The sequence below is a fragment of the Chinchilla lanigera genome, unplaced genomic scaffold (genome assembly GCF_000276665.1).
Source record: "Chinchilla lanigera isolate Chin_1 unplaced genomic scaffold, ChiLan1.0 scaffold00022, whole genome shotgun sequence".
NCBI classification, from domain to species: Eukaryota; Metazoa; Chordata; class Mammalia; order Rodentia; family Chinchillidae; genus Chinchilla; species Chinchilla lanigera.
The window spans coordinates 323,652-338,908 of NW_004955423.1; the positions used below are offsets into that span (position 1 = coordinate 323,652).

The following is a 15,257-nucleotide window of genomic DNA, read 5'->3' on the forward strand; positions in this document are numbered from 1 at the left end:
TTTTTACAAGTATTATAATCAAGGAGATTTTATTGTTATCAAAAGACAAGGCATTTAAAATCACAAAAGGAAAAAATTTTTACAAATCACATGAATGGACATGAATGTCTTCATGGAATGCTAGGCAAATGTCCTGACTCTAGGCTAACCCCCAGTCCACAGGAAAAAATTTTTACTCTGACATGCAAATTGGCCAATAATAACTTCTTTATTAACAGATAAAAAGTGAATGGTTACAATAACCTATGGTATTCCACTTGACATTTGTAGAGCTTTAAATTGAAAATTATCAAATGCAGTGATTAATAACATATAGAAAAACTGTAACGAGAAAATATAAAAAGCACAACTTCAGAAGCACAAAGGTTGGTCTAAAAATTTTTTCTAGTAAATGTGTTCAGTGTAATTCACAGAAATGTTTTGATATTTTCCTCCAAATTATCTTACTAATTTCAGATCTCCAACTTGGTTACTCTTAAATCCCAATTATACCATTGGTTACACTGCATTTTAATTTTTGGTTACATATCTCCAATTGTTCATAAACTCTCAGCTCAGTAAGGCTTGGTACAAAATTTCTCCTGTTCACTGCTGTACACACACACATCCCATTATCAAGTAGCATGGTGCCTGATAGAGACATGGGAAACTAGCAATAAATATTTTCTTAACTAAATGAACAAACACATCACTTAAGTGTCCTTTACCTAATTCAGAATCTACTTTTTGCTTATAAGGACAACACTCTATGAAATAAATTTGCATTTTATACACACAGGAGGAAGTGAATGGATCAAACCTTTCAATGAGTGTCCCATTTTGAATCATCCAAACATCACAATATGTTCGAGATACCAGCATAACAGCAATAAGTATCAAGTATCCTGTCTAAAATAAAGCAAATGTAGTAAGTTAAATGCAGTTTAGAAAGTTAAAGAGATATTACTTGATAAAGATGTTTGATTTTAAATTTCAAAACTAGCCTACATCTCACCTATAAGCAATTTTAAAGTATAGTTTAATAAAAATTTAAAATTATAAATGAAAAAGGCCTTATAGATCATTATCTTTCTCATCTATAATTCAAAAGTGAATCTTAGAAAGATTAAATGATTTGCCTTCATAGAAACAGACAATGAAAAAAGCTAGAACTATAACTAATATTATCTTGAAATTTTCTGTTTTTTTAAACATACAATTTTAACAGGGAAAAATAATGGTTGCTATATAAACAACTAACAAATATTAAAGTGTATCTTTTATTCCCCAAGTAGGACAAATTTAGTTCCGTTTGTTTGAAAATTTCTAGTAGTGAACCTGTCCTTCATAAGAGCTTCCAACTGAGCTATTAAAGTAAGACTTACTCATAAAAAATAACAAGAAAACAATCTTCAGGTCAACTATGTGTAATTGTATATCTTCATGTAAGTGATGGGATGAGAAGATCTGGAGTAACAAAGACAGCTAAGGCATTAGAAATACGTCGCATAGACCAAAAAAAATAAAGAATGAAGATTATGGGTTAAGAAAACTGAAAGACTTAATGGGAAAAAAAAAGACTAATCCCTTATGATATACATCCAGTGGAGTTCAGAAAATATAAAATTACTGTAAACTTCTACTAGGTAAAAGAAAATGTTAAAAGTGCTGTTTTGAGAATGTTACTTAAGCAATGCTATGGAATGCAGATTACAAAGAGGGAGAGATGAGCAACTGGGTGACTAGCTAGGAGTCAGTTATCTCCATGTGAGATAAAAACCTGCCACTCTCTTCTCCCCCTCCCAATATACACATTCAAAACTGATCTTACATTTTCTAAATTGGAAGAATATGAGAGTAGCATAAAGGCTAAAGTCAGGGGAAAGGGACTGATTGGAGGGATAGGGTACATTTGTTGTATACTACATTCAAAGTTATTGAAGTGAGAGATACCAGCATCTAGTACTTGTGCAATTTGTTTTACACAAATATAATATACAAAAATAGTTTTTTAAATGATGAAGATCCTGGAAAGATAGCTCTTTCAGTAAAAAAAAACAAGACAAAGCCATAAGAATAGCAGTATTACATGGAGCCATAAGAAGACATATGCTGCGACAATGTTTGCCAGTTAGTTATCAAGAAAAACACCATCTTCCTACACTATCCCATCATCCCCAAGTTGGGGACTCACCTGGGAAACAGAAGAACCTGTTGACTTTAATGAATGCTAATTGTCCATATTAGTTTAACGGTAACTGAACTTTTAATTCAGACCTTAAATACAGTCTCAATACTAAATTAATCACTGAGGTATGACAGTAAAGAAAATTGATTTTCCCCTTCATTTTATATTCTTGGCTCATCTTGTTAGAGCAAAATCTGGCGAACTAAGAACTGACAGTTCTGAAATGCCTTTATACCAAGGGTATTTTAGAAGCAACACTCTTCCCATTATTAAGTTGTCCCATGCATCAGAAACTAACGAGGTACACTGATGTAGGCAACTCATGCTTCACCTCTGGTGGGTATGAACTTTCATACATTTATATGCTATATTTTCACTTCTCTAACTCCATCTCCTATCTTCTGTGATTTCTAAGAAAGTTTATTTTGCTTTCTTGAGCTGGGGTTAAACTCATATTTTTAGATCCCTCAAAGATGGTGCATAAATGACTATGGCCTGGCTAAATGTAGACAAAACTGGAAGGCTGGTCAAGTTAGCCTCCACTACCTCTCTTTCTAGCTCTTGGGGACCTTTCAATGCCTCACATTCATTTTACATGCAGTGAACCCCTGCAACAGTTAAAATGAGCTTTGAGTTGCTAACCAATTAAGCAGGTAATACATTATCCTTCCAGAGAAGCTTCCATTTTCTACAACCAGATAGGTTGTAGAAAAAAACATTACCCCTGAAAAGGGATAGGAAACCTTCACAAAGAAGATAATATGAGTTATGCCATTTCTGGCTGGTATAGAGGCAGGATGCCACAGATAAAATTTTGCAAATGAGCATAGGGACTGATCATTAAAGAATCTTCGAAGTACGTAATATTGAAAAACAAGTCAAAGTCAGGTTATGACCCACCATATAAGAAAAAAGAAGCCAATTGTTTTTATTAAGATTTTAGCAAAAAGAATAATTGGACAAGGAGAGAAACAAAAGGATTAAGTAAGACGTAATAATCCAGGTAAACTGTAGTGAGAATAGTAGCACATAAATGGAGAGACTAATTTGTGAGAAACTGAAGGGTACTAGAAAGAAAATTTTAAAAATTAACGAAAGGAGCATATTTTAAAAGTGTGAGTGTGATCTCCTTTTATCAAGATATATATCCACACATCAGAAGACTGTACACTAAAGTCAATGGGAAGTTGATAGGTACCAAAAAGAAAATCAGCATCTAATCAGCATTTTCCAATTTTTAATTTAAGGAGCAACTATTACCTCTAAGTAGGCAAAAACAAATGTTATTACATTTTTGTTTAGTGTTTCTCAACATGATGCTGAAGTGAAGACAAGCGGACCAAGTCCTATGTGATGGAGAAATGTGGGTTGTTTCATATTAAGAAATTCAGTGCTCCTGGAACATTTTATTCTAGAATTGATATTAGTAGACTGTAAGGTCTTTTTAAAATTTGAATAGAGAACATTATGTTTTAGGAAAGCATTTTAAAAAAGAGATCCCAGAAGTAAGAGTAATGAAAGAACACCGTAATATCCATGTACGAACAGGAGGAAAAATACCAAATCCCAGTGAAAAGGATGAGGCAGGAGAGCAGGAAGAGTCAAAGCCAACATTACTGAATGCTGAAGTGAGTAAAGACAGAGGACACAGCATCATTTTAGTAATCATTAAAAATATTTATCAAACAATGTTAAAAATAATCTCCATGAAAGGGTAAATAATAATAAATTTAATTTCTACAACCTGCTTACTTTCTGAAAATATTTAGAAATAGGATACCATTTTGGGAATCTTAAAAATATGTTTAATCAAATATAAAGAAGCAACCCTCAAACATATCCATAACAATGTGTAATTTTTGTTGTTGTTGTTGTTTGCTTTTTTGTGACAAGTTCTTGTTATATAGTCCAGGCTGGCCTCAAACTCACAATGACCCTTTCTCAGCCTCCCAAGTGCTGGGTTTACAGACATGCACCACTACACTTGGCCCAGTGTGGCTTAGTAACATTTCAATGTAATAAAAATGTTTGTCTTTTTTAACTGACAGTATTTTTTTTTTTTTTTTTTTTTTTTGGTTTTTCTCTGGTATCAGGAACCGAACTCACGACCTTGCACTTGCCAGGCAGGCACTTTGCCACTGAGCTAAATCCCCAGCCCCAACTGACAGTATTTATAATAAAGTAACATTTAAGGACGGTGCATTGTAACAATCTAGTATTTCACATAAAACAGAATGAAATACTATCTTCTTAATAGGAGAAAACTACGTAAGAACTGGTACTGAACAAAAGTGCTTTCATGACAGGTAATAAGTTAGAGACAAATATACAGGAAACATTTGACCTTTTAGTATAACCAAAGTGTTAAGATTTGTTTTTCTGATCTCATGAATCTTGAAAGTTGAACACTTAAAATTATAATCTCGTAAGACTTACCTCTTTACAAAATGTTCTGGGGATCAAGATTTTGAGAATCCGCATAAGCCTTGATAAAAACACCTTGTCCACCACAGCTCGCTCTTTTTTTCCTTCTTTCTATAGTTAAAAAAAAAGTCTTTTTAAGATTGTTATGACAAGATTAAGAACTATGTTTCATCTAGGTTGATACAGACAGCTACTAAGATGAGTACTGCATTTAAAGAACAGACTTTCACTGCCCTTCATATTCAAACACACTTCCAAGAAAATAAGATGCTAGCAACTAAATAAGGAAGTGAGAAGTTCTGGAACCACATAAGCATCTGGGAGAAAAACCCACAAGCAGAAGAAATAGCATGTCTAAAATAACAAGGTGAGCACATGTGTAAGATGCTTCAGGGGCAAAAAAATGGCCAGAGTGGATGGAGTTATAAGAAAGGCATAGTAGTAGACGAAATAAAAAAGACAGCTAAGGAACAGTCAGTACTTATTAATGTTGTCTTTCACTACTCACTTCCTGATTAAGAGAAGACTTTGTAAAATAAGGCATAAATAAAGTGAAGTCACAATATTATCTGGGAGGAGAGGGAATTGAGGGAGTGAAGAATAAGGAACACCAGGCACAAAACCCCAATGCTGAGAATAAAACTAATGTGCATATGTCACAGCAAAGGGCTACCGCAAAAGAACAATGAGAGAAGGTAAAAAAAAACAACACAGAGCCTTGATGCCACAGAAAGGATTAAGGATTTATTCCCACTCTAAATGGATTTAGGATAACCTTATCTCCTTTCAGAGATTTCTTTATGTTCATTAGGTCTTTGAAAATGTAAGTACAAAACTATTCGTAAACATAAGGAAAAAGTGACATCAACAACCTGCTGGAGAGGCTACTTAAGTGCTTCTCGGAAAAGGCAAGAAGCTTCAGAACTCTGTTGCCTGCTTAGCCTTTTCTTGACTCCAGAAACCAGACACACTTACCTGATTAATGACTATGCTCTTAACAAATATTGAGAAACTTAAAACTTCAGTATAAATATGCTTTAACTAAATTAATATCTAACATGATGAACTAAGTAATTTTAATCCTGAATTAGAATAAATTACTTTCTGTATGTCACTGCTTTATATATTAAATCCTACTAAGTAGGCACTGAGTATGGTTCAGAAACATAGACCAAGAAAAGATGTTTGGAAGCACGATTTACAGCGTTAGACAGAAAGAGCTACCTAGTTAAGAATCAGCCCACCCTGTAACTGCTGGTACAGAGATTCAGGATTTCAGGTCTTTCAGAGAAGGTTGCAAATCACATTCTGCTGAGTTATGGGGCCTGCTCTCCTTCATTCACACATGCATGCCTTCAACAAATATTTACTTCATCCAAAGTGTTATTCCAAATGACAAGGATATACCAGTAACAGAAAAGACTAAAAGGCCCATCCAGTCTACTCTGTTGCACTAGCCTATTCTCTTCAAGCCAAATTTTGTAACTTCAACCTAAAATATCCTTTTATTTTCCCAGGCTAAGAAAATATAGCAGGGCCAGTGATATAGCTCAGTGGCACGGTGCCTGCCCAGCAAGCACAAGGTCTTGAGTTTGATTCCTGGTACAAAAAAAAAAAAAAAGAACACACAATCAGAAAATATAGGAAAAAAAGAATAAAGAGTAGGCAATAAACGGCCCGCATCTTAAAAAAAAAAAAAAGATTAAACTTCTACTGTCAAGTTTTCCTTCCTGCCACCAGCCCCTTACCACTGTAGTTTACACATATCATTAACAGATCCTGAACTCACTACATTTCTCCATCCTTAGTTTTAACTGTGTGTCACATATTTCTGAGGTGAAATGACCACCTTCTGCTTTAAACAGAGAACTACCAAGTTCTAGCTGCTCTCAAGAAATGATGCAGCACAAACAATTGGGAAGGTTAAAAAATAAATTATGAGAATAACACTAAAGCATTTTAAAGTTGTAGCAGCTAATTAGGTATACAGTTCTTCCTGTGACTCTATTCAGCTGCCACTAGTTCCTCTTTTTAAATTGCCTGAAAGCTAACTCGATTTTCATTATAATTCAGTCCATGAAGGGGAACTATATTCTTCCAAAAGTCATTCTAGCATTTTCTGCAAAGAAACACCGGGACTGAAGGGTTGGCTTAGAAAAACTGATTCTGAGAAGAGACAGCAAAGTCTACAATATTCTTGATACATAATAAAATTCATACCTGAGACCAATCAAAATAAGAATAGCATACCTAGAGAGACAGCACATTTCCTAACACTACTATCCTTTCTTAAGAATTCATGTTAAATTCAAAATTGACTTTTCCAATCTCTACCGTTGCCAATATTTAGACCTTTTTCTTCTTTGTATAGTGCCTTGGATTGAACCCACAGTCTTGTACACACAAGCAAGCACTCTGCCACTGTGCTACACACCCAGTCCACTTTCCCAATATTTTTTTAACTTTAAAAATATTTTGGTGACACTAGTTTAACATGGAAATTATACAAAAGGCAAAAAAATTAGACAAAGAACATTAAGAATTTAAGTTAGTACACAATAATAAAACCAGGAAAAAAGAGGCAACAAAGTTTAAGAGCAATGAGAAGTTTCTATTGACATATCAATCAACTTAGAAAAATAAGATAAACTATCATGAATTGAAAAAGACATGTTTAAAATAACAAAAAGTGACATGGTGCTGACAAAGAGTGTAAGAATTCCTGTATACTGTAGGAAAAGTATAGACATACAGCTATCATGAACTATCTATGAAAATGTAGACTATACAGTAAAATAATACAGCAAATTTATTTTTAGGAACTTACTCTAAAAATAGCAGATATTTCTGCATATATGCTATGCTTAGCAGAAAAAGGAATGCACTCTATGTTACTGTAAAATTTAAAACAACCTAAATTGCATCAATATTAAATAATATTAAATTTATTCCATAAAAATTACATTGTAAAAAGAAGCTTATATTCATATAACAGAATACTACATGGTAGTTAAGTTAACTAGAACTCTAGCTATCAATATCAACACGGACAGATCTAAAAAGCATTATGCTGGAAGAAAACATAATGATGTATACAATTCATTTTATAAGTGAATTTATAAAACTTCTAAATGTATAATACTTCTACTTATACTATCCAAAAATATAAAAATACTTATCCAAAAATGTAAGAATATACATAGGAATGCTTAATACCAAACTGAGCATAGCATTTATACATCTTAGGTTTTATAGCATGTGTGTCACATCAAAATTAAATGAGTATTTTTAAATAAACCATATTATTTTCTTTTTAAATGTTATTTTCACATTTAGCATAATGTAATACAAACAGAAATAAAATATAAAAAGCACTCTTCTTATTCCTATGAAAAAATAAACAATTTCATAACAAAATAGAGAGTAACGGTAGTTAGTACACTGCGCACCATACTCTTATAAGAAAGGCCAAACTGTTACTTCAGGTACAAGTCACAGACAAAAAAAAAAAAAACTTACAAAGAAGAAATGAACAGACTTTCTCTTCAAGGAACTAAGAGAAACTAGTAACATATATGAAACAAGCATATACAGTATATTAAAATTTTTTGAAACAATGCAATAGATAATTTGGGAAATTATTTGGACTTCACCCTACTTCCTATTTATCTTGTATTTTGCTCTCTCATTTGCATGTTCTCTCTCTCTCTCTCTCTCTCTCTCTCTCTTCCCCTCTCCTCATTATATATGTGAGAAACCATGCAGGAGTATTTAAGCTTACCTGTCTGGCTTATCTTCTAACTCTCTAATTAAGACCTTTACTTCTTAAATCTCATGTCTTATAAAAATTATCTCTCCCTACCACCATCTCAAAGACTATAAAATATTTTTCAATGAAAAAAAATCCTTTTCAATTGCTTTCTCTGTTGAAAAATTAGAAAAAATCTAAAAAACAAAAACCCCATACCATCTGGAGGTAAAAACTGTTACTATTTAATACATATCCTACCAAATTTCATTTTGCTATATATGTGTATATGCACATGCATAAGTGTACTTCACCAATTTTACAAATGTGGTATCAATATACATCTTGTATCTTTTTTATTGGCAATCACTGAATCCAACTTCAATTTATCTTCCCCATACTATACAACCTGCAGATAAGTATATGCTAAAACAAAATCATACAGAAAAATAAGGAATGTAACATAAATGGAATGAATCTATCAGTCTTAGAACTTACAGGTATGATGACACACAGTCTGTAGACACAATTAAGAAAACTAAGGTCTGATTACTCTGATATAACTTAGAAATGAGAAATCATAGTGGTGGAAATATGCCAGAAGACTGGATTTAATCATATCTTGTCCCATTTTTCAAACACTGGGAGTGAGAGATTATGGAAACTAAAGAACAAACATTTTGATGTCAATCTCCAGGATATTCAGAGACTAAACACTAATATGGAAGGTTGGAAAAACTTAAGAGACACTAAATCACTAGAAGCCAGCATGAGTTTACTAAAAGTAAGTCATGGTTTACTATTCCAATTTTCTCCTTTTTTAAAGATATTGTATTAGCACATTAGCTGAGATGTACAATGTGAACTCCGTAAGAGTATGGACTAATTTTTATAAATGCCATATGTCTTGAGCCAAGAACAACACCAGGCATATAAAATAGGCTCAATAAATATTTGCTGAAAATTTGACAATAATGAATTAATAAATTAATCAAGAATGTTAGCGTTTCTTATATAGTGGCCTTAACAGAGAAATAAGAACTAAATTTTGCTACAGTTGAACACTGTCAGTTGACTAAACCATAAAAACAATAAAAAAAACCCACAATAATTAAGAGATGGCTCTGAGGAAGAAAGAGAAGCCAAATTAAACTTGTAGATAACAGTGTATACTTTGATTTCAAGAAACACTCAACACATCTGACATTAAACAGACTGAAAGCTGGTTTTTCTTTTTTTTTTTTTTGAACGAGGAATCAAACCCAGGACCTTACGCTTGCTAGGCGGGTGCCATGCCACTGGATTATATACCCCTGGCCCAACACTTTGTACTTAACACACTAGTGAAATGTGAGAACTGCATTTAAAAATTACATGAATAGTATAGTTGAATCTAATAAATTGACAGGGATAAGTTAGCATTTGAAAGAAATCAACTTGGAGTAGTAATTCTACTCCAAGATAAATACCCAAGAGGAATGAAACCATACATCCACCCAAAAACTGGTATATAAGTGCTTATAGCAGCATTATTCATAACAGCCAAAAAATTTGGAGACAACCTAAATGTCCCTCAACTGATAGACGGATAAATACAATGTGATACTAATCCAACCTAATATGATTCAGCAAAAAAAGAATAGAATACTGTTATAGTTTATATTTGAAATGTCCCCCAAAAGCATATGTGTTGAAGAGTTGGTTCCCCATACAGCAGTGCTCACATGTGGGTCTTCAGAAAGGTTTGGATCCTGAGGTCTCTAACCTCATCAGTGGATTTATCCACTGAAAGATTCACAAGTTGACAGTGTTATTGAGAGGTGGTATAAACTTTAGGAGGTGGGTTCCAGTTGGAGGAAGTAGCACACTGGGTCCTTTCTTCTTCTCCTTCCCCATCTAGCATAAAGTGAACTGCTTTCTACACCACCTGCCTCCCAACATGACATGCTCCCTCATCAAAGTCCAGAAGCAACAGAGCCAAGTGACCATAGATGAGAACCTTTGAAATCATGAGCCACAATAAATCCTTTCTTTCTTTAAAACAGGTATTTTGTCACAGCAACAGAAAGCTAACGCAAATATTGATACAACCCGGATAAACCTTGGAAAGATCAAGCTGACCATGTATTATATGATTCTATTTATGTAAAATATCAAGAACAGGCAACCAACAGAGAGAGTGGTGGCTCCCAAAGGTTGGAGGAAGAGGTGATGAGAACTGATTGCTATTGGGTAACAGACTTTACTGTTGATAAAATCTTTGAAAATTAAGACAGTGGTAAGAGCTATCCATTGTTAATATACTAATAACTACTGATGTATACACCAAAATGGATTATTATATTAACTAATGATTTATACACTTAAGTGGTGAATATTATAGTACACAAATGGTATTTCAGTGAAGCTGCTACTTAAAAAACACATCAACTGATGAATACAAAACATAGGGTATCAACAGAGCTATTCACCTGAAGATTAGTTTATCAAAACTTTACTTAATGTAAACAACAGTTATAGCTAAATAAGTAAAAACAATTTAAGTTGAATTTTAGTAATACAGTAGCATTCATATCAAGGAATGTCACAGTGCAAACAAATTTCATGCTAGTTAAATCTCAGGACAACTATGTTCTATTCTAAGCACAACGTCTAGAGAAACTAATGTAAGTCCAGAGGAATGCATGCAGAACTGAAAAAAGATAAAAAACCAAGACACATGAGAAATAGTCAAAGGATTAAAGGCTGCTTAGCAAAGGAGGCAAAACATTTAGAAGAGACAACTATCCTCAAATGTACGTCTATTAGACAAGAAAGAATACTCTTGCCTTGTGTTGTTATAGATGACTTAACAGAGAGTTAATTACTGGGAAGCTAGATAAGGGAAATTAATTGATCCTGGGCTAAAACAGTTATGATTCCTTTAAAACAGTACTCTCCACTCAATAAGTAGATTCAAGCAAATACTAAGACACCTGTCAGAACTCATATTTCAGAAAGAAATTTCTACAATATACAGCAGATTAGAAGTGATATTAAGTTCTCTTCTAACTCTATTTTATTCTACTTCAAAACTAAAAACCAAGTAAATGCATGATACCCCAAAAAAGACATGATTTAAAATTTTACCTCATTGTTCTGTAATGGTGGTTTTCCACTTTTCTTACTGCAGAAGAAAAAAAGAGAGAGCTTTACTTTATTTGCAAAGTGTTATCATTAATATTACTCTAAGATGTCAAAAAATATGACACATTTCTCCAAACGGATTTTTTTTAATACCCTACTGAGCTAGAACATGTTCACTATCATGTTCAACTACCTCTTTACAGGGTGAGTTTTCCTGATCTGAAAAGTTTAAAAACAAAAGTGTTTCAGATATTCAAATATTTGCATATACTTTACTGGTAGAATATCCCTAATCCCAAAAATCCAGGGTGCTCAAAAAGATTGATTTCAGAACATTTAAAATTTCAGATTTTCAGATTAGAGATACTCAACCTGTACTAAGTATTATTTACAGAAAATGATCAGTAAATGTTAACTATTATTATTATGTAACAGACATTGTTTTATACATGTGTGTTCTAAATGCACAGACATATACACTTATTTTATAAATACTTTCACAGGAAGGGGTAGGTCTATTTCTCTATCCTTGAATCAAAGTTCAGCCATGTGAACTTCTTTGGTCCATGGCACATTAGCAAACTGATACAAACCAAAGCTAGAAAATTGTACATCAGGTCCTCTCAGTTGGTGGTGGGTATCTTTCCCCAGTTACATGGGCAATCCCAGCTAGTCTCCTAAAGGAATGCGTCATTCCCATATTACATATAAGAAAACTGTCCTAACAGAGCCTGCGGTTCATGCTGACTATTAATCTAGGCTACTTTCCTACACAATGCTATTTAACAGGATGTAGATCCTTTTTATAATATACTACCATGACACTCTATTCTTCTATATAACATTCATCCCATTTTAAATTTCTTGTTTGATATATATTTCCTTCCAGTAAACTAGTTCCATGATGTCAGGAGCTTCTGCATATTGCTTCTCTGCAGTTGAGATGACAGGGTGTTTAGTGTATAAAAGGTATATTAGAAATCAACACCAGTGAATGGAAGGCACAGAAGGCAAGTTTAGACAGAACTCCAACTGTGATACAGACCTAATAAGATTTCAGCCAACCAAATGCAAGCTCTAAAAGGAGTACTGTCCATCATAAAGTTCTGTGATAGTCTGAAATGTCCCACCTCTCCACTTTGCTCAGTCTACAAATCTATACTGCCCCAGGGAGGTCTTGGGTATGTGAGGGTATCCTCAGTAGCCAAGGCAGATAGTAAGGCACGGAGACAGGGGGCTGCCTGGATTCTACATTCTCACAGAGAAGCGGGTAAGTCCTTTAAGAGGAATGTGAGCGGCACATCTTCATGTCTATTATCAAGGTCATATACTACTCAACCCTCTATGCTGAACACCTTGCTGAGCTCCATCTATCTGTAGAACAAGCATTTTCGTGTGTGTGTGTGTGTGTGTGTGTGTGTGTTTGGTTTTGGGGTTTTTTTGTTGTTGTTTTTGAGACAGGGTCTCACTATGTAACTAAGATTGACCTTAAACTCACTAATGCAGGCTGACCTCAAAGTCATCATAATCTTCCTGCTTCTGCCTCCCAAGTGCTGGGATTACAAGCATGCACTGACATGCCCAACTAGAATGAGCATTTTCAAATAAGGTGCAAGGTCACCAAACAAAGTTAGAAAGCCAAACTTCACTCTAATCCAACAGATGACCTCATTTTCAAAAGTGCTTACAGGTTTATTATTATTTGTCATTTCAACTGTACTACAAGATTGCTTATCTGTTTCAAAACTGTTGTAAATTCTAAAACTGTCTCAGAAAGTGCCTTTTAGCAAAGATAACAATCAGCAGAATGAAAAAATAAAACCAATAGAATGAGGGAAAATATTTGCAACCATTCATCCAATAGAGGTTAATACTCAAAATATATAAAGAATTCAACACAATAGCAAAGAAAAAAACTTAATTAAAACATAAGACAAGAACTTGACAGTCATTTCTCAAAAGCGAACAGGTATAAGAAAAAAATATTCAGTATCTCTAATCATCAGGTAAATGCAAATCAAAACTCCAAGGAGTTATCACCTCACCTGTTAGGGAGGGTATTGTCAAAAGACAAAAGGTAACAAGTGATGGTAAGGATACAAAGAAATAGGAACCCTTTGCACACTGCTGGTGGGAATGTAAGTTAATACTGCCAGCATAGAAAACAATACAAACAATTCAAATTAAAAATAGAACTAACACATGATACACCAATTCCACTTCTGCATATATATCCAAAGGTAATGAAATCAATATCTCAAAGAGATATCCACACTCTCACATTCACTGCAGCATGTTGTGATGTTGGGAGGTGAAGCCTGGTGGGTAAAGGTGGGTTACTATGGGTATGGCCTAGAAGGGTATATAATCCTCCACTTTCCTTGAGCTCTCTGCTTCCTCCCTGCCCTACCATGAACTGTTTCTCTTCTGCCATGCCCATCCTGTTACACCACCCTGCCATGTTGCCTTGCCAGCTAACTATGGACTGAAACCTCTATAGACTATGAGCCAAAATAAACCTCTCTTCCTTTAACTTGGGGGTATCCAGTATTTTAGCAAGAAAGTAATTAAAATACCACAAAAACCCCAGAGAACTGATAATCCAATGCTTTTACTGTTCAAGAGCATAGACAAAAGAAAGCTTCCAAATTATTTCTGCTTCAAGGAAACCACCAATACCAAAACCTAACAAAAACTGAACAAAGAAACGACAGCCTATCCCTATTTATATAATAGTTTTATTTTCTTTCAAATTTCAGACCATGATAATGTACTGTTTATTCAAAAATTAAGTATTTTATAATTAAAATTTTAAAATAAACATATATATATAATCATTTCCAGAACAAAATCTGAACTCCGTAATATGGCACTCAACAACTTTCTGATACGGAGCCAGCCCTCTTTTCCAGACTGATCTACTGACACTAGGCACAAATGCTCAAGTTACCTTATGTATCAGGTTAAACTATGTGAAACTTGTTGAAAGTATTTGACCACTTCCCACTTATAAAATGTCAATTTCACATCTTCTACCTAATACTACTACACTCTCCCCCACTGTCTTTACATGCTACACTTGCTTAAAAAGATTCTTCCTCAATCAACCTTTCAAATTCTTACTTCTCTTTAAAACTCAGCACAGGGTTTCTTGAAACAGTGTCATCTCTTATCAGGCTCCCTGAGATGCCCCTGCCTTACATCCTTTGCCCTGATATCTAATTGAAACCCTTTCCAGTCTTAAAACTGTGTTAATCAGAATAATAAATTACTGTATATGATGGCCCTGTCTTAGAAACCTTCTCTGCCCATTCTCTCCCCTCAAACAGTGTGCCTTGTCAGGTACCCTTTGTGTTCCTTCTACAGTCTATGCCATATCTGCCCTTAATCAGCTTCTTGAGAGTAGGGACCATGTCTTGTTCACCTATCACTAATACTTAAGACTATGCCTGGACACATGGTAGGTAGGTACATCTGAAACTTTTATCTTGTTTTGCCTTCTACATTTTGTTTCCCTTATATATTAAAAAATTTCTCCTTTGAAAAATTTTAAAGGGAGACTTTTAACTGAATCAAGACTTTTGAAATTTATCAAAGAGTAGAACGATCTAAGTGACAAGATACTGAGCAGCTGTGGGCAATGGGCTGGAGCTGAGGCAGTAAACCGGAAGAAATGAAGAAGAGAGCGGCCTCTTAGGACAAGCAATGAGGAGTACAAGGGTAGCAGCTTTTTTCATGAAACACAGGATACGACAGTTTTTAAAAGGTACTATTTCAAACAAATGCTCAACA

General features: G+C 34.2%; 1 protein-coding gene and 1 long non-coding RNA gene across 2 annotated transcripts in view; one reads left to right on the forward strand and one right to left on the reverse strand.

Annotated features, from left to right (window-relative positions):
• Abcd3 (ATP-binding cassette, sub-family D (ALD), member 3) overlaps positions 1 to 15,257 on the reverse strand; it is a 79,215-nt gene that overhangs the window by 43,155 nt on the left and 20,803 nt on the right. Inside the window, exons 2-4 of the mRNA XM_005384998.2 lie at positions 11,469 to 11,505; positions 4,604 to 4,702; positions 800 to 888 (exon numbers count right to left, since the gene is read on the reverse strand). Coding sequence (XP_005385055.1) covers positions 800 to 888; positions 4,604 to 4,702; positions 11,469 to 11,505 — 225 coding nt within the window. The remainder of the gene's footprint in view (positions 1 to 799; positions 889 to 4,603; positions 4,703 to 11,468; positions 11,506 to 15,257) is intronic.
• Positions 845 to 10,610, forward strand: LOC106148557. The gene is made up of 3 exons (XR_001234118.1): positions 845 to 907; positions 4,768 to 4,958; positions 10,385 to 10,610. It is a non-coding gene; the product is annotated as an uncharacterized LOC106148557 (long non-coding RNA).